Source organism: Amblyomma americanum, chromosome 1 (assembly GCF_052857255.1).
Source record: "Amblyomma americanum isolate KBUSLIRL-KWMA chromosome 1, ASM5285725v1, whole genome shotgun sequence".
Lineage (NCBI taxonomy): Eukaryota > Metazoa > Arthropoda > Arachnida > Ixodida > Ixodidae > Amblyomma > Amblyomma americanum.
Window position 1 is genome coordinate 256,000,367 of NC_135497.1, and position 19,807 is coordinate 256,020,173.

Below are 19,807 nucleotides of genomic sequence, written 5' to 3' on the forward strand. Positions count from 1 at the left end.
GTTCGAACCAGACCACGGCAGCTGCGTTTTTATGGAGGCAAAACGCTAAGGCGCCCGTGTGCTGTGCGATGTCAGTGCGCGTTAAAGATCCCCAGGTGGTAGAAAATATTCCGGAGACCTCCACTACGGCACCTCTCTCTTCCTTTCTTCTTTCACTCTCCTTTATCCCTTCCCTTACGGCGCGTTCTGCAGTTCACCGATATATGAGATAGATACCACGCCATTTCCTTTCCCCCCCAAAAAACAATTTAAAACCAATTTAAGGAAAAATTTCTGAGGAATGGAAGACGGCAGAAGTTCTGTTTATTCCGAAACCTGGTAAGGAGATCAGTATAGAAAATTTCAGGCCAATATCGTTAACGTGCACCGGTAAGTTGATAAAAAAGTTATATATAAAAGAATTTACTGACATTTAGATAAAAGTGGCCTCTTCTCAAACACAATGTTCGGGATCAGACCAAACCTTTAGACTCAAGATGTAGTTTTACACCTAAAAGAAGAAATTGTCGACAAACCTATACCAGGGCAATTCTAGCATTAGACCTCAAAGGTGTTTTTGATTATGTCAAACATCCTATCATACTAAAAAATTTACTGGACTGCAATTGTGGTGCAAGGACGTATAATTACATCAAAGAATTTGTCTTGAACTGAAGAATTACGCTCAATGTCGGAGTTACATGACTGGGAAGTAGGGGCACACCGTAGGAACAGTGCTGTCTCCTTTGCTCTTCAACATTACCCTATTAAGACTACCGAGTAGACTGGAGAGCATACAGGATGTTGAGCACGCGCTGTATGCTGACGACATTACGATTTGGACCTCCAGAGGGTCAATTGGGAGCATGCAGGAAAGACTACAATGTGCGGCGGATACCATGCAACAATACGCTAATAGCTGCAAACTCCAGTGCGTACCCAACGAATTGGAGTTACTAATATTTAGGAAGAAAAAAGACTCCGACCCTGTTACAGTATTTGCGGGGGGAGCGCAGATTCAAGAGGTGCCACTTGTGAAGATCTTAGGTCTGTTAACAGATGCTAAGGGCAACAATGCGGAAGTGATTAGGCGATTGCAGGCAACAACTGAGCAAGATTAGTAGGGTATCAAACCACAAGCATGGACTTAAAAAAAATTTTTAAAAAATTAATACAGGATCGCGATGTGAGCAGGATCGCTTACACAGCATCATATCTGAAATGGAAGAAAAGTGAGAAAAACAAGCTGGACATCGTAATACGGAAAGTATATTAAAGAGCTTGGTATCTCGGTCAACGCAGGAACAGAATATTACTACACATGGGAATTCACAAAACTGTAGATGAAATTACTGAAGGCCATTCGAATTCACAGAGGATATGGCTATCGGGAAGCAGGACAGGAAAGGACGTGCTCGATATACTAGGACTCCCATACATTTGGTCTATGGAGGACAGAGAGAACTTTGGAGATCAGCTTAGAAGAAAGATCAAGGTGCAGCCCATTCCATGAAATATGCACCCCGAGTATCATAAGAAAAGAAGAAAGGCTAAGGTGAATGCCATCAGGAGAACACTGGGTGCGATGGAAGAGGCAATTTACGTGGATGCGGCAGGACCGGCCAACGGGATATCAACAATAGCATGCATGGATGCGCAAGGGAAGTTAGTTAAATAGGGCATTACTTCGATGCCAGGGAATTGCCCAGGCTGAGGAAGTGGCGATAGCTTTGACGGTTTCCAGGAAGGTCTCTTGCGTAATTACGGACTCCCAGATTGCATGTCGTAACTATGCAAGAGGAAGGATTGGTCAGCATGCAAACAGAATACTCGGAACTAAAGAAGATACAGACCAGCTCACATTCGGATGACCACTGAGCTCTCGCTGGTGAACCGGGCAAGAGCGGCGGCAAAAGCCAATGGGCTCCTGGAATGAGGGCCCACCCAACCATTCTATGCATTAAACGTTTTTCTCTCTCTCCCCCAATTAAAATTAAAATGTTTTTATCGTTATCACCATGAGTGGCAGCGTGCCGCGAAGCGCGGCGACCATAGTGCGGCTGTCCCGCGCTCCCATAATATCCCTTTATGCTCCCAGTTCCCCAAGTGTGAAACAGTCCGCACAGGCACGAGTGTACCTAGGCATGTCTGAATACTTGTGTATACTGCTTGTTTGTTGTTATTGTACTCTTTACAAGTGTTGTGTGTATTATATGTGCTTGCAGTGGTATGTTCGAAATAGGCTCGGATCGAGTGCTTTATTTTTTTTTTAAAGGTTTATGTAAACAGGCACAAAAACTAAACTGAAGGACAACTGTCTATCTGCTTCTATTTGTTTGGTTTCCACGTAGCCGTGACGGGATATTGTAGAACGATACCAATATATGAGCAACTCAACTTTCAAATATCTTGTAACTTTGCAACATATATATAGGCCTCTATGAGACAAGGATATCCCATGGACAAAGAGTTTTGTTGTGATAAAACCATAAAACCTTGAAGTGGCTTTCCTAACCCTGGACATCCATCTTTTTATCATTCGATTCCCACGCCGGAAAAGAGTAGCATTCAGGCGTAGTTGGGAAGGTAAAAGGTTTATAATTAACGTATAATCAATACATGTAAAACTACTGGATGTGGTAGGTTGTACCATATGGTTGTACAGCTCACGGCAACGCCCGTGATGTAGCTGACTGGAGGCAGGTGTCGTAGATATTTAAGAAGTGCACTTCTGCACATCAAAGTACGCCAACTGCATATTGTGTTGTGCTCTGGCCAAATCGGGCAAGTGATGCACCGAATCGTAATCAAATCTCTCTCCATCTGCGCGAAATTTGAGCGGGTCGATTGGGAGAAGCATTTTAAACATGTGTCTATGACCATGGTCTGAGCGACAAAAGCGTGGATAAACCACGCTCTAATTCACACCACAGCTCTGGCCAGGTGCTGACACTGCCGCGCTGCCGGTACCGCCGTGCAAGTACTGACAAAGCAAGACTAACCGGACAATGCTAATACTACAGTGCCTAGAGGGTAGCGGCAGACATTTGCCTTGTCAGATTGAGGGGAAGGCTCAGACGGCGGTGTGCCGGCAGTTACAAAATGTAGTTTTTACATGCATAAAATATTACAATAAAAAATAGTTATTACTTTGCAAAAAGTATTTGTAAATATTTTACATTTCAGATACTACAATTAATACGTTTATGCGTCTTTTTAGTCAAGGCTTGAAGATTCGAAAAAGTCAACTCACTCTCGAGCTGTGGTAGCTTTCGGCACGCTGTGTGCGCTTCGAGTTGTACCTGGTATTATCGAGATTTCTGTAACGGGAACATTGTTAGAAGCTTTTGCCTCTTAAAATGGACATGTTAGCTGAACAGACTGCGCTTTCCTACTATGGCGGGCCTAAGCAAGCATACTTCAGTCCTTACTCCGAGAACGGAGGGTACGTTTTTCAAAGATTGCAGTTACCGTCTCTGGTGCCTTGTTCTGTCATTGCGTTACGCGTTTTTTTTTTTTTTTTGCACAGGAGTATTGTGGCCATTGCTGGGGACGATTTTGCAGTCATTGCGTCTGACAGCCGGCTGAGCACAGGATATCATATATACACGAGGGAGCAGTCGAAGCTGTTCAAGCTGCAAGTAGTCCTCTACCAAGCGTGGTTCAAACGCGTTTCGTGTAGCTGTTGCGTCTGAAGGTTGTTCTCTACATTTTACGCAGGTCAAATCAGTGCGTACTTGGTTCCACGGGCTGTTGGTGTGATATTCTCACATTCACACGCTTCCTGGAGGCGCGAATGAAGGTAAGCTGCATTTTACATACCTACTAATAGTCGCAACACTGCCTGTAGCTTTGTTTACTTTCCACAGATGTATCTGCATGAGCATCACAGGCTGATGAGCACACCTGCAGTGGCCCAACTTGTTGTAACGATGCTGTATAACAAGCGTTTCTTCCCATACTACATCTCAAACATCTTGGCAGGCCTCGACGAAGAAGGTAAGTCATTGTGGTTGTGTCTATTACCTTTGCCTGCTACATCTTTTCTGGACACAACAAATGGGTGTTCACTGCTCAGCAGTATGATTTAAAGCCTCTTTTGTCATTACTATATTTCTGATGGGGTGGGTAGTCTGTGTTCTAGTCGTGGATAAATAAGCGAGCTGAACAACTTGACTCTCGAGATACGAAATAGTGATGGGTCGTCTGCCCTTGTTTAAGTTCAACTAAATCATACGTTTTATTCTGATGCTGTTTTTCCGAGGCTTTACCGTGCAGCATCTTGTTTTTACACCCTCTATTAACTGGCAGGCAAGTGTAGGTTCAATAGCTAGTGTCTGTAACGTTTTGCATTTCTTTCCTGCAATGTTTTTTAAACTACACAATATGTCCGTTTTATCAAAATACTAATTGCCTATGTCATGTTGTAGTTGGTGAAGAAATTGCCCATTTGACAGGCATATTGCGATGCGTTTTTTCAGTGATACTCGTAGTTAGTCCATTAATTGTGTTGAACTCAGTGCGTTAAATGCAGTGTTAAACAACCGCCATAATGTTATTGGCTCAGGTAAAGGGTGCATCTACTGCTATGATCCCGTTGGCCACTGTGAAAGAGTGCAGTACAGGGCAGGAGGCTCTTCCAGTGCTTTGCTTCAGCCACTTTTGGACAACCAGGCAAGTAACTTGCAGTTCCTTTATTCCTGTTTGTTGCACTGCTGTGACATTGAATGGAAATTTGCGCTCATTCCTTCACAGATCGGTTTCAAGAACATGGAAAATGTGGAGCTGGTGCCACCCACTCGGGAGCGAGCTGTGAGCATTATCAAGGATGTCTTCATTTCTGCCGCTGAGAGGGACATCTACACTGGAGACTCTGTTGTCATCAATGTCATCGACAAGAATGGCATCAAAGAAGAGATGCTTGCACTCCGCAGAGACTAAGGCATTCTGTAATTTGGGTCATATGTCTGCTCACGATGGCCATATAAATGCCTTTGGGATGTTGTGCTGGCCCCTGTGTTGTAAAAGGATATTGGCTGCAGTGCCATGTGAACTGCATCTATAAAATTCTACCTGCTGAGCCTTGTTATTCTTTATGAAAAAATACAGCCATTTCCTAGGTGTTTCCTTTATGCAAGGTCACCTGGATGTTGGAGGGAGTGAAATTGCTTGAGTGCAAATTACGTTCATTACAACCTCTTGACAAACGAAGCCTTTTATTTAAATTTGCACATGGCACAATGTAGACTAGACATTTGCAATGTGGACAAGACAGAGCTGAGAAAATAGAGTACAGGGTTGCAACACGTTAACCACCTCTCCTTTCCGTGTGTACTGCCCACCGAGTAGCACAGGTATGCAGTTCATGAAAACATAGTGCTGGTGAATTTTATACTCAAGTCCAAAATTCAGAAGCGCATTTTGAAATACCTTTGTAGACTTTTTCAACTGCAGTGACGAGTACTGAAGCGTTCGCTGCTGCTTGAAGGCCTGCATTAAAGATCGCATTTACTCAAATCATGTAGAATGTTTTTCATGCTGAATTTGGATACAGATGGTCCATAAGCATGCATTTTTGTATTGCTGTACAGTCGCGAGTGAAAAATAGCACTAGTGACATGACACTGGAGCGGCAAAGAGCTGCGCTCACCAATATACAAAGGGGTTAGGTGTGTTCGCAAAGCACGGCGCCAGACGTGCGGCGAGATTTTCGGTCCTCCGGTGACGTTACTGTGCTAACCTTGACTCGCAACTGTACAAACAATTAAGTACATTCTGCAATGTGCATGCATGAACACTATTTTATGCTGTATTTGAATACAGCATAAAACAGTTCAGTACTTTTTGGAATGTGCTTCTGCATGATAATGAGCAAACATGCAGACTAGGTTATGAATTTGCAATTGGTAATAAATCAAAATGTCCGACTAAGAAAAAAACCTTGCAGCTGCATAATGAAACAGGCAATTTGATGCCAGACCAAAATGTACAGCAGTAAAGAACGAGTAAAAACATGCTACATACAGAAGCAGGCATCCTAATGAGCTGTAGAAGGCACAAGCTGCAATATGTACATCTACAGCATAGATGGAAATGGAGATGAAAATTCCACTGGACATGGTATTATCGCTGCGACATGCAATGTCGCCATCCTGAAACAGATTCCCCCCCCCCCCCCCCCAACACTTCTGACATTCCTCGATATATGTATTCAACAGTTCCAAACTGCACTGCTTGCTTTTTCTGTTCACTATAAAAAGTACCTCTTTGGCTTGGATTTCGCAGCGAGAGCTGCATACACGGACTTTCCGAAAGGTTAATAGCATTGTCCTAACTTGCTAACAGTATGCGATCTGGGCCACGACATGCGGGTGGGGTGTAGTACAGCTACTGCCGTTACTTCACATTGTAGGAGAGGAAAGTCTGGGAGCTTATTGTGTGACAAGCATACTTAACATGTGGGATATTTAGGCTCAAGAAATTTTCACAAGTTTTCAAACAAACACTTTATTTTTTGAGCGCGCACACACACACACACACTGCTCTTCAAACTCTGGAGACAAATGCCACATCCAAGGGAACAAAAGTTACCAAGAAAACACACGGAAAGTGCTTTGTGCGATATTGCAAAGCTACGAAGTTTTCACTGCTGGCCAGCATTTTGAGTGGTGGACTTGTTTTCGCCGTGGAAAAAGGTTAAATCACACCAGGCCCACACAATCTTCTAGGAGCCTATTAACAAGACTGAAAAAGCTGACAACATGAATGCACACTCCAAAAGCCTCTTAAAGATCCACCCAGATTGGTCATTCGCAGCAAGCATTCGAAAATAACCGCCGCCCCATCTCGATGCTCATGTCCTTGGAGCTACTTTTTCTTATCGGAGCCGAGTGGCAACCCTTTCTCCTTGCCACGCAGCTTCATTCCTGCAATACAAGCAAAGAGAAAACTGAGCAACAACATAATAAACTTGCTTTGCATCTGAAAACTGCGTACAAAATGGCACAGCGGCACACACAAACGCAACACAGCAGAGACAGCTAGGATGCATAATATTGCATCACCCTAGACGTTTTCATATGAACAAATTTTTCTCTGCTTATGAAATAGCTGTACTGCTATCATGCATAAATGCCACTTCCTTTATATATTCACGCCAGGGCTACATATTACTTGTATCCAGGGTTTGGAGCAGAGTTGTATGTAACCCATTACAAGTAAATCATTACTTGTAATCAACCGCAGCGGTGGCCTAGTGGTCTGAGCATCCGCCTTGCATGCGGGAGGTGCGGGGTTCAATCCCCAGTGCCGCCGGGTACCCAGCGGTGATACAGTGGGTACAAGCTTTCCCCCGCCAGGTGCTCGGCTTCTTAGGGTGAGATGCTTGGGAAATGGGTCTTTGACCCCACCTTGTGAAATGAAAACTACCTTGAGCCATGGCGCTCTTTGGCCAAAAGTTGCCCTTGCGCCATAAAAAAAATTCATCTTCATTTTCTCCATTACTTGTAATCAAGTTACATTTTCTTGAAATTTTGTAATAGCTTTTTTTCAAACGGTAATGTCCCAGGTAATTACTTTTTTCTGTAATCGATCACTGGCAATCAGTAACTTTTTTTCCAGAACAAGTTGTAATCAATGGTACAGCTTTGAGAACCCCAACACGACGGCTAACACTGATGCTAGTGGGGACATTTCCTTAGTGACAGAGCGAGAACAAACCGGCTGCAAGCATCGTGTGTGATCAAGTCTGGACCACAGCCGGATCACTGCAGTTTTCTATGGCAGTTCTTGTCCCGAGAAATATATGGCCACACTGTGAGGACCCCCACTCCATCAGATGGCCCCACAACTTAGCTCCCACCACAGCTAATCCCACTACATCAAACTCGACGGAATCCACGCACAGCGTGACCCGTTGGGTAGAGCTGAAAAAGGCATGTAAAGAAAGGGTTATGTTGATACCAGCACTACTGTTAAGAGTGTTTTGTATTATTGAAAGGAAATTACGATAACCACTTTGGCTTCTATTATTAAAGAAATAACAGCGCAGCAAAGACTAGGGCAAAAAGACAGACACAGGCAGACATAGATATGGGGACATGTCTTTTCGTCCTTGCCTTTTTAGCACATTTTTCTGCAGTACTTGCGGTGCCTTCGAAGTTATTTTGTAGAAGCGTGTAACAATGCAACCAAGAAATCGGGAGTACGCTGCTTGCCAAGCAAGCAAATGTGTACCGAGAGAGTGAACTTGCCCTGTGATATCAAATAGAAGGAAGAAAAATTTTAGTCTACTTCCATGGTGCATCTACTTGTCGCTAGTACCCACTGATGTGCAAAATAAAAAAATTGGAGGGAACACTTAAGCTCTGCCTTATGGGTATGACGTGATAGCTTAATGGGCTAATGCCCATATGTGCGTAATTGGTCATTCTCTACTTTACACTCATAGATCCCTCGGAGTCCTCTTACCATTCCTGGCGATGTGCCACTGTCCTGCGATGGCAGGTGGTGCCATCAGTGGGGCCTGTACGACACAGGTTGATCTTCCCAAGCAACCTCTCGTGAACAATAATTTAATGCCACCTGCCATGGCCCACCTAAGTTGCTTCTCCGGGGATTTTTTGCTCACTGCCGGCACCACCAGATTTTCTGTAGAATGGGAGCCTAGTAAGGCATGAGGTACTCGCAGTCGTGCCTCCGTTCCATTGAGAGATAACATTTAGATTTTGCCAATGACTGTGGGTCAGCCCAATGCCCGTTTCCCAAGGATTTCACCCAGGAGAAATAAGCACCACACCGGGGAAACCTTGCACACATTAGGAAACCGGTGGGTACACGATGGCACTGGCGATCCGAGCCCAGAACCCAGCAGATGTTCTGGCCACTAGGCTACTGCTTCAGCACTTCAGTTATCCATGGGGCTCTTCAAATGAGTACAAGCCATGGCCCGGCCCCGTGCTCGGCTTGGGAAAGTAGCCAGTGCCTTCAAATCCCACTACTGTGAGCGACCCTTATGTGAGCCTCATGCCTCAGTGATGTTTAGTTACTGGCTCAAAGTATTTATTATTTATTTTATTTACAGAATACTGCAGGCCCCTCTGGGCCCTAGCAGGAGGGGCAATACAAAGCAACATGAATATACACAAAAACACTAAAGAAAATTCGAAACATAAAGCCAAATAACTTTGATGGCGTCAATCTTCTATTTCTTCAATGGATTCTATGTCATGTAGTGCTGTTAAAGGTAAAGCATTCCATTCAATAACGGTGCGAGGGAAGAAGGAGTATTTAAATAGGTTAGTTCCGGCGGTGAATGGAGTTAGTGAATCAGAGTGGCGATGTCTTGGTGGTCGTGGAGCGGAAAATGGCTTGACGTAGGGATCCGGGCACATTGACAACTTATGTTTTAGAAGAAAAAGAAATTTTAATCTGAGAATTTTACGTCTTACTTGCAATGTCTGAATTTGGTATGATCGCATTATGGCAGTAGGTGAGTCGGTTGAACGGTATTTTCAAAAGATGAATCAAATGGCCTTGCGCTGGATCATTTCAAGTGCTTAAATGTTAGTTTTAGTAAATGGGTCCCACACAATGGAAGCGTATATTCTAACTAGGGTCTGATTAATGAAGAATAGGCTAAAAATTTCATGTCTGCAGGAGCATTCTTCAGTTTGTGCTGAGGACATTTGTTCCAGCTTAGATTATATTAGCTATCGTCACGCCAAGACATATTCAGTTACCTCCGAAAGTGGACGTGAAGGAAGAGCGTAGGGGTATAATAGGCTGTTTTTTTTTTGTTAATCGCATAAAAACGGTTTTCTGAGCGCTAAGTTTCATTTCCCACTGATTGCACCAATCCAAAATATTCTTTAGGTTTAAATTGAGTAATAGTTGGTCTTCACAACAAGTAATTACATTAAACAAAAAATAGTCATCTGCAAACAGCTGGATTTCAACGGGATGAGTAACTACTATAACAATGCCATTCACATATATTAAAAATAACACAGGACCGAAGACGCTTCCTTGGGAGACACCAGAAGAGACAGGCAGGCTGTGTGAATAATGGTCATCAATACTAACAAACTGCTCTGGGTTAGATAAGTAAGCTGAAACCCAGTTAACTACAAAATTAGGAAGACCAACTTGTTTAAGCTTGTCAATTAATTTAGAATGGGAGACGAGGTCAAATGCTTTACTAAAATCCATAAAAATAATATAAACCTGGGCGGATTTATCAAGTACAGATGCGAAGCTATGAACAACCGATGTTAGTTGTGTTACAGTAGAATAGCCCTTCCTAAACCCTTGTTGAACGTTAAAAAGGATCTTGTTGTCGTCAAGAAAACCGATGATGTACTTGGAGATTATGTGTTCCAGTAATTTGCAACAGGTTGAAGTCAGAGATATGGGACGATAATTGGATATCAGTGATGCGTCCCCTTTCTTAAGAACAGGAACAACACGTGCAGTTTTCCACTCTGAAGGAATGACAGCTGTTGAAAGTGACGCGCAAAAAATGACAACCAGAAACTCGGAAAGCTTTTCAGCATACCTGCGCAAGAAAGCATTCGGAATTTTATCAGGGCCTGGTGATGCTTTAGTTCCCAGGTTTAGGAGCAATTCAACAATGCCAGGTCTTGATATCGTAATAGAAGGCATAGTGCAGGGCGTTTCAAAAGGACAAAGTTTACCACTTGCATTTAGCAAAGACACTGTGGAAGTAGCGGTTAAATTGCGTAGCAATATCATTTTTATCTGTGACAGGCTTGCCGTCGTGCATTATTCGGTAAATAGGTTTTTTGTTTTGACATAAGTGGTTCCAAAATTTTTCAGGTGAAGTTTGAATGAAATTAGGCAGTTTGTATTCAAAGTAATGGTGTACAGCGGACCTCACAGCTGCATTAAGGGATACTTGAAAAGACTGAATAATGGAACGACTGGCGCCTCCACGTTTCAAACGTTTTACCTTTCTTTTCAATTGCAGGACTTCACGTGTGATCCAGGGAGTGGCTTTGAGAGATTTTATTATTTTATTAGGGACAAAGTTTTCAAGGCACTGAGTGCACAGTGTTTTAAACTTATTCCATAGCTCATCAGCATTACTGCCTCGGAAACTGCTGAGGCAGAAATCTAAATAATCCAACAGGCTCTCATCTTTCGCATGCAAGAACTCCTTTACATGGCAGATTTTGGACACAGGCTTTTTGGAAACAATATGGATAGGGAAGGAACAATAGACCGTATCATGATCGGAAATTCCCTGCTCAGTTGAAACATGGTAGTCACTAATAGATCGGCTTACAAAGACAAGGTCAAGTATAGAAGAAGTACAACCATGTACACGTGTTGGCTGCCTCACTACTTGCTGCAAGTCATGTCTCAACATCATATTAAATATGTGCTCTTCGTGGGCAGCATGATAGGGATTGAGAAAGGGCTTGTCCCAGTTAATTGATTCTGTTGTGATGAAAATCATTCATGAAATCAGGCAGTTCACGTAGAAACTGCGGAGGGAATTGGGGGCTCTGTAAACTGCAATTACTAGAAAGGACCATCACCAACAAGAAATTTTTAACGCGAGGCTTTCATGGTTTTCAATTTGAGTTAGGAAAGAACTGTCGATGCCACGTTTTAAGAGTACGGCAACACCACCTCCTCTGGTAGATCTGTCCCGACGGAACACCCGGTAATGGGGAGGGAAAACATCTTCATCACCAATTCCCTCGTGCAACCAAGTCTCTGTGATTACTACAATATGTGGCTGATACCCTAGAATTACAGATTCAAGATGATCGCTTTTATTTACCACTCTGCGTGCAGTCATGTTTAGAAGCCTGAGTTCCTTGATAAGCGGTGATGCGAATCACTCTTTACTCTGCTCATTTCGTATCTTGATTCTGCAATTGTTGGCCTCATCCCACGCAAAAATCTTCCCGTCCATTTTTAGTTTGTCGTGCACCAGAATGGGCTTCTTGCCTTGATCCCTATCTATCTTCGTACTATCCCATAAGACCTTCCTTATTCTGAGGGTGTCACATGAATAGTCATTTTGTACAGAAAGTTTGGTTCCTTTAAGCTTGCAGAAATTCCGCATTACTTCTTGTTTTTCATTAAAGTCCTGGAAGAACAATATGACTGGTCGGTTTTTCCCAGCTCTGCCAATACGGTGGATTCTGGCGACTGAGTTGCATGTCACACCAAGCTTCTCTTGAAAAACCTCAGAAATAACTTTCTCTTTAAGGACGGATTCTGTTTCATCGCTGTCTTCTTGTACCCCAAACACAACTGAGTTGGAACGCCGACTTCTGTCCTCCAAGTCGATAATTTTTTCGCGTAGGAAGGTGACTGTTCTTTCCAGGTTTTCTATGTGGGCTGATTGGTCTTTTAATAGATCGAGCTGTTGGGTGAATTCGCACATTTTCCATCTTCGCGTTATGCGTCCTTAATGCCCCATTGGGGCCTTTAAGGGAAAATAAATGATGATGATTTTGCCTGTCAATTTTTGCTGTCCCAAAATCAATTGCTGCAACACCTCCATCTCTTGCATGCTCATACTGTCATGAGTCTGTCTCGGGGCCAGGATTCAGTTCGACGTCGCCGCACAACATCAATTCGCACATTAGCTCTATAACACATGCGATACGAATGCACTGTTGGGGGCAAGGCAGAAGCAGGATACCATGACAATCACTTTTAAATGAAGAATAATAGGCACCAACCTGGGTTAGACAAAAGAAAGGTGCGTAAGGCCACATGCTGCTGCCTGGTCTGCCGAGCCCACAGAAAAGAAATTCTTGCAGTCGCTATTTAAAGGGATGTCCGGTGAGGTCACATGCTGATGCGGCGGCGCTGTAGGCGTGACGCACGTAGCCAGATTCATGACGTCATCAGGCTCTTGATGAAGGTTGTGCTGATAGTCCGCTCCGGCATGACCAAGCAGAAAAGCCTGGGTTAGACAAAAGAAGGGTGCGTAAGGCCACATGGTGCTGCCTGGTCTGCTGAGCCCACTGAAGTGAAATTCTTGCGGTCGGATATTTAAAGGAATGTCGGTGAGGTCACATGCCGATGCGGCGGCGCTGTAGGCGTGACGCATGTAGCCAGATTCATGACGTCATCAGGCTCTTGATGAAGGGGGTGCTGATATTTTGCTCCGGCATGACCAAGTAGAAAAACCTGGGTTAGCCAAAAGAAGGTGCGTGAGGGCACATACTGCTGCCTGGTCTGCCGAGCCCACTGAAGTGAAATTCTTGCGGTCGGCTATTTAAAGGATGTCCGGTGAGGTCACATGCTGATGCGGCGGCGCTGTAGGCGTGACGCACGTAGCCAGATTCATGACGTCATCAGGCTCTTGATGAAGGTTGTGCTGATAGTCCGCTCCGGCATGACCAAGTAGAAAAACCTGGGTTAGACAAAAGAAGGTTGCGTAGGGCCACATGCTGCTGCCTGGTCTGCCGAGCCCACTTCTTCTCAACATAGCCTATTATACCGCCGGTTGGGCATGACATTCTGAGGAAACTCATGAAAAAAAGTTCATGTTACCTTACAGCCATTTAGCTTGTGGAGCGGAACTTGGCAGCGAAACATCGAGTTCCACGCAACTATTTTAAGAATTTTGCAAGCTCCTTCACAAATTCGGAGCACACTGCAGCAGCCAACAGCATCACGTGCCCAGAACTTAACAGAATCAACCAAACCCAGGTAAACAAAACGCAAGGAACGTTAGCAGGCACCATCATGACGGTGTGGGGTACTGTGCAGTGTCAGTGGTGGCAGTTAAGTGAAATAAAAAAAAAAAATTTGCCCGGCACGCTAGCGCAGCCACTAACTACCAGGAATGCAAGCCCCAGCGGGCAGCACTTGTGCGAACTACGACATGGTATGCACGGTGTTCACACGTTACAATATAAACGCGACAACGTTAAGGAGCTCGTGTCGCAGAAAAGCCGGTGTTGTCGGCGTTGGCCGTGAGCAAAAAATCCCTCCTCCCCGTGAGCGAAAAGTCCTCCTCCTCGCAATGTACGCCACTGCCCCAACAAATGGCACGCGACGACAGCACCTCCCGCTCATGTCGTTCGGGCGCAGTGGGGCCGTGCGGGCACGCAGGAATCGCGGTGAGTGGCGAACAACGCAGCGCACATCCAAAGCGCGTTCACCACGAAGCTTGCGGCTTGCTGCCCATTCGTTCGGCGCGGAAGCTATGCTGGCGTTCGTGGTATCGGGTTTGTCGAGGACGATGCGCCGACAAACTACGACTGCAACTTGAGACCTGCGCATTCCAGCAAGGCGCCTGGCAGCGCTCCTACGTGGTTTGCTGCTCCGTGTGCCCGCTTCACCATACATAGCAGAGCGATTTGTCTAACGGGCAAGGCGTAGCGCCGAATGGGCGATGGCGTTCGTGGACTCCCTGGCAGTGCTGCAACACGCTGTCGCATTCCACTCTTAAAGGCGAAGCTTCAGCGTCCTCCAATTTTTGCCATTCTTTTCAGTGCATACATGGAGTGTTCAGTTAAACAGCTGATATCTTCATGAGGTAACGGAAAATTAGCAATGACTACTTCGAAAATCAGCAACTCTTTAAAATTAGCGTGTAATAAAATGTCAAGCAATTAATCCACTGTAATTCATTGCAGTCTGAGTAAATTTGTGTTACGGTAAAATATGTCGAGAGACAAGCAACAGTAATCGATTACTTGATTACTTTTCTGTAATTTTTCAGTGGGGCTGTAATTGTAATTCTGGGGTTGTAACTGACCGCCGTAATCAGTTCCATTTCAGATGGAGAAATTGTTCATCGTAATCAGTTTCTGTAACATGTACAAGACTGGGTTGAAGGAGGAGGAATTTGGCTTAATATGGCCTATGACAGAGTCCTACTCCTTCTATCAGTATTCTTTTGCCGTTGTCGCATGAGGTCTTGAGAGGACATGGTAGTAGATGGCAATTTTTCTAGGGGCATTACTGATCTACTTGCGCCTACAAAAGTGAAGAAACTATGATGGTTTAAACAGGATGTTGTGAAAACTGGCGAACTCTAAAAACAGCTTTCAACAACAGCTGAAAAACTGCTCCCGAATACATTAAAATAGTACCCAAAAGATATTCCAACATCTCTTATGATAGTTAGATTTGACAAGACTGGCAAGTGAGCTTCATGTGCCATGAATGACACAACCCTTCAGTGGAATGCAGTACATCATGCCACAACAACACTTTCTATGCACACACTAAAAGTACTTGTTGCACCATTTAGCAAGAAGACATTTTAACTGCTAGAGAGCCTGTACAAAAACATTAGTAATCTTGCACTGTTGGGGATGATAGCCTACAAGGACATGCAAAAAGCAATCTGGGGCACAAAGGTGGCACACCTTCCAATAATTGCCTCATGTGACTAGCATGCATTACACCATGTAAGCTCAACTTTAACCTCCACAAGCATGGTCTTGAGCCACATGCTAATAACAGATCTGTCAGCTTTGGTTGCCACTGACGAGTCCTGGATACTTTTGCCCCCATTGTACATCATATGCTTTTCGTGAATGAGTATGTGCCTTTCACACAGGAAATTGTTTTGATACAAAGAAAAGGTGTATGGAACAATAACATTATGTTGAAAATCTGCTTCCCCTAGCACTTTGCCCATGTATTAGTCCAGCAACACGAAAGCAGTCTCTTTTGTGTTGGAAATCTGCTTTTTTTTTTTAAATATGCACCCTGCAAAGTGGAATAAAATATGTGTCGGCCATACAGAAGACTGGTTGAAAAAAAAATGCACGCGATCACCACTGTGCTGGCCACAGGTATGATCTGCTCTAGTGAGGCGTCAACTATGCACAAGAAGTGGCAGGAGCAGGTTGCAGCTGCTGCTTGCTCCCGTTGGCAACAAAAACTAAGTATGCACACCGTTTCCACGGCTAGGCAACAGTTTATTGGTGCCGCCTAGCCCGATGTTGCCCAGAAAAGGAGAGAAGAGCGGAGGCATGCATACATAGTGCAGATGAGTGAAAAAGGCAGATTGCAAATCTACTTTGAAAACGTGGAGTTGCTGCAAAGAGTTCTAAGTCTGAGTAAGATGGCACGAATTTAAAGCCAACACAACTGTAAGTTTGGAATGTAGGAGCTGAACAGTGCAGAAATGTTGCACGATAGGCTGAAGGCAAGTGGTTTAAATTCATAGGGAGTTGCCATGTTTTTAAAGCATGGTTTCTCCTGCATGCAGTAGTGATGCTCTAAATATGGCGCACACATACTATGTTGGCACTTCTGAGTGCTTACATAATGCCAGGAATGCAAAACTGATGCAAAGAGCTTGCATTCAGCAATGAATTGACTAAGCATGTTAACTGCTCCTTAGCAGGCATGAAAGTAAATGTGGCACTGTCACTAACTGCAATGCATGTTCTAGATCTGCTTTCACACTTAAGCGATAACTCCACAGAAGTGATAATTTGCAGCTATGCACTGTGCGATGCTGTCTAACAATGAGCTATTGTTTCGCTCAGTTCTGGGTTTCTCAAAAATTTCGCCCTTCATCCGGATGTGGCTTGTGAGGCTGGCCAATAGCGAAAGACATTGCAGACACGAGATCCCTGATCCATTTTTCACGCGGAAGTGCTTTCTAGCACAATTTCAGTGGAGAAGCTGCCGACTTTCATCACAGCTCGTGCATTCAAATAGTTCAATGAAAGCAAGGTAGGCGTAGTGAAACTAGAAAGGGGGTAGTGGGATGCCCCTCCCATCTTGGCATCTCGGAAATGTAGTTTGGTGTCACTGCAAGTGTCACTCACGTCCACATATTTCATTAAAAATGCAAGATATTACTAAAGAGGGATTTTCATCATCGCCTTTATTCTGCTTTATCGATTGCACAGCACACGGGCATTTTTGTACATGTGGCCGCCGCAGCCGAAATTAAAACCGTGACATTGGGATCAGCAGCCAAATGCCAAAGCTGATGCGCTACCGCAGTGAGAGTGTGTTGCAAAATTGTTGCTATTAAGCATTTGTCCTCTGTCATCTTCCCTTCTTCATCTTTCATTATTTCGCACTGCTGCACCCCCAGTGAGTCCATACCAACAAGCCCAGCTTTCCCTTCTACTTGTGGCCAATAAACGAGCTGTCCTAGAATGCACTATGGCTTTCTTGCAATGGAGTTCATGGTTATGCCTACTCTCAACAACGCAAGAGACCATAGATTTTTCACATTTCCCCTCCCCTGCTCTATGTGTGTGCATTAGGCGCTAGTCGCAACACCTGGCATAGTCCTATTATGGGCCAAGGAAAAACAGCTATAATTAAGCACAACTAGGAAAGCATTCAGAACATGAGAGACAAGCCTTTGCAACATCTTGTCCACCCTACAGCTCAGCAAAATTATAAATAAAAATTAACACAGCATGACATCCCCAAAACCATGTATGTACTACAAGGTTCTCCAGATGGGTGGAGAGAAGAAAAGACAAGCTCCCAGTCACGCCCCATTTTCCCTTGCTTATGATCTCCCTGGGCTAAGGAATGCCAAAGCCCCTTACTCCCCCTTTCCTCCTTGCACACAGCTATGTCTGCAACTTAATAAAAACACAAGAAGAAACTATGTACTCTGCTAGTATAAATACAAGGAAAAACAATACCATCCCACTAAAAGGGCATTCTTGCATTTAAATGAAAGCTAAATGCAAAAGTGGCCATGTATTGAAATTTCAGAGCACATAAAACCCCAAATGCTCAAAAGTGGTCCAGAGCTCTCCCACTGCAATGTGCCTCATGGACCAGTGCTGTTTTTTCATGCAAAAACCCACCACATTTCTTGATTTTACGCTAAAGAACTGTTTCACTGCACACTGAAGAAGAGCTAACCATAATTAAAAACAACCATGCTCAACTTTCGATCACTTTTGCAGTCCTAATGTATGCACTATGCCCCAGAAATGCAATTCAGTGGCATTGCCTTTTCCTCGTGAACATCTTTGCATGGCATCTGTTCTGCAATAGATTTCATCAATAAACTCTGACAAAATAATAACACGCATGTAAATAGATTTTAGGCTTACCAATCACTTTTTCAATCTTTGAGAGGACTTGTTGGTTTGGTATGGCACGGCCAGCTTCATAGTCATTGATCACTTGGGGCTTCTCGTTGATTTTCTGGAGAAAAAGAAATTAAGATGAAAGGCCAGTTAGAAAGGGTGCATTAACTATGACATAAGAGCCTTTTCAAATGCTCATTCTTAAAAAAAAGAGGGGGGGGGGGGGGGGGGGGGGGGGCAGTCCCGTGAACATACTTGAAATGATGGACAGATATCATCTTCGTTACTGACCTTCCAACGGCTTGTGGAGCATTATAAAACGTCCGCTACACAGAACTTGGTTCGCACAGAACAGAACTTCTGCTTTACTAGTGATTCCAACAGAAAACTTCGGCGTTACTTTCGTGTAGAACAGAACTGTGTTACTTCTGTGTAACAGGATAAAGGAGCCCAAAAAACGTGAAGCGAAACAGGTGGGACGAGCACAAGGGAAACGCGGGGCATAGCGCTACCGTTCCGTTTTCCTCCTCATTCTTGTTCCACGTCTTTCGCGCTATAAATCTGTAAAAATAAATGAACGTGTTCGGGCGATGGAGCATTATCGAATACGCACGGTAGACGCGAAAGCAGCGCAGTGGCAACAATAAAAAAGTCACACGCGTTTATACCCATATAAATCAAAGGACAACTCGTGAATGAAAAGAAAAACTACAGCTAAGGGAACTCTGCGACAAGCTGGGGTCGGGCACGGGCCCGCGCGCGCACACGAACCTTGATCCATCGGATGGACCACGCGGCGAACGTCTCGCGCGTAGTACCGTTCCATGGCTATGACCGTTCTATCCACACGTATAGCAGACATCTTGCCAGATGTCCACATCAGCCCCCCTTAAAAAAAAAAAACGAATAACTTACCGTGGCCAGCTCCTTCTGTGTCATGTTCTTGGCCTGCCTGCCTTGCTGGATCAGTCTGCCCACATCCAGGCCAATGCGATCATGATGCAACTCTTCGGTCTCTCGGTCGAGCTTAGCAGTATTTAACGTTGTTACCGTCTTCTTATTAGTAGCGGCGTTGACTAAACCAACCAAACGAAAGGAACAAAAATTTAATACTAGATTCCTAGCGGAACATCAATGGCGCACATCATTTCGTTACATTTTAAAGCACGGTACCACTCCACCGCATTTCACAAAGCCTCCCTATGCTGGCCAAAACCCATGCCCAATACGTAAACACATTTCGCACTACGTCCACACCAGAGCTGCTTTGCTCACGACAACATTAATAACTTTTCCAAGACACTCACATTTTTTCGTGGTCTCGATCGGTACTCCCTGTCTTTGAGCTGCGTTGATCACCTGGGAAAGAATAAAGGGGCAACACGTCTTACGCATCGCTCGAACGTGCCTAAACTAGACTCCCGAGTCGCAAGCGAAGTGCCTCAGAAACAAACCTGTCGAGAGCGCAGCTGACTAGCCGTCATAGGCTTTTTGCGCAGGTAGGTGACAGTATCCCAGTCTGCCTCAGACATGATTGACCTCCAAAGCTTCCTGCAATTTAGGAATGATTCGGTAGAAATGCCTGAACCCTGCCGACTCGCACGAACCTTCGCGAACGTTGCGAACGTGCTAACAACCAGCGCCTCCTCTATACCAACAAACGCACATGCAATATGGCGTCTTCCTCACTCTTGTTAGCAAGCACTTTAAACTAAAATGTTTGTATGCAACATTTGTTTCGCCAATGCGCTTTTTTAACAACATAATTTGAGAGAACTGTTGAATTATAATTGTATATC

At 44.4% G+C, this 19,807-nt stretch overlaps 2 protein-coding genes across 3 annotated transcripts; one reads left to right on the forward strand and one right to left on the reverse strand.

Annotated features, from left to right (window-relative positions):
- The first annotated feature begins 3,208 nt into the window (after nucleotides 1–3,208).
- On the forward strand, nucleotides 3,209–5,059 carry Prosbeta6 (proteasome beta6 subunit). The gene is made up of 6 exons (XM_077649049.1): nucleotides 3,209–3,424; nucleotides 3,509–3,616; nucleotides 3,700–3,781; nucleotides 3,849–3,978; nucleotides 4,547–4,653; nucleotides 4,735–5,059. Exons 1-6 carry the CDS (start codon nucleotides 3,339–3,341, stop codon nucleotides 4,918–4,920), a joined length of 699 nt encoding a protein of 232 aa, XP_077505175.1. The 5' UTR covers nucleotides 3,209–3,338; the 3' UTR covers nucleotides 4,921–5,059.
- A 1,411-nt stretch (nucleotides 5,060–6,470) lies between these two features.
- mbf1 (multiprotein bridging factor 1) lies at nucleotides 6,471–19,751 on the reverse strand. 2 transcript variants are annotated; one of them, XM_077649051.1, is made up of 6 exons: nucleotides 19,616–19,751; nucleotides 19,463–19,559; nucleotides 19,316–19,367; nucleotides 18,924–19,084; nucleotides 18,033–18,126; nucleotides 6,471–6,905 (listed from the first exon to the last, which is right to left on the reverse strand). In XM_077649051.1, exons 2-6 carry the CDS (start codon nucleotides 19,538–19,540, stop codon nucleotides 6,847–6,849), a joined length of 444 nt encoding a protein of 147 aa, XP_077505177.1. In that variant the 5' UTR covers nucleotides 19,541–19,559; nucleotides 19,616–19,751; the 3' UTR covers nucleotides 6,471–6,846. The 2 variants fall into 2 exon arrangements, with proteins under 2 accessions (XP_077505177.1, XP_077505176.1); XM_077649050.1 differs by lacking the exon at nucleotides 19,616–19,751 and having other exon boundaries at nucleotides 19,463–19,607.
- Between the last annotated feature and the right edge of the window lie 56 nt (nucleotides 19,752–19,807).

Coding starts and splice junctions, on each gene's coding strand:
- Prosbeta6 (XM_077649049.1), top strand. CDS start 3,339: ATGGACATGTTAGCTGAACAGACTGCGCTTTCCTACTATGGCGGGCCT. Junction 3,979..4,546: donor GGCAGGCCTCGACGAAGAAG/GTAAGTCATTGT, acceptor TTATTGGCTCAG/GTAAAGGGTGCATCTACTGC. Junction 4,654..4,734: donor AGCCACTTTTGGACAACCAG/GCAAGTAACTTG, acceptor ATTCCTTCACAG/ATCGGTTTCAAGAACATGGA.
- mbf1 (XM_077649051.1), bottom strand. CDS start 19,540: ATGTCTGAGGCAGACTGGGATACTGTCACCTACCTGCGCAAAAAGCCT. Junction 19,368..19,462: donor GTCAGCTGCGCTCTCGACAG/GTTTGTTTCTGA, acceptor ATTCTTTCCCAG/GTGATCAACGCAGCTCAAAG. Junction 19,085..19,315: donor GATCGAGACCACGAAAAAAT/GTGAGTGTCTTG, acceptor TGGTTGGTTTAG/TCAACGCCGCTACTAATAAG.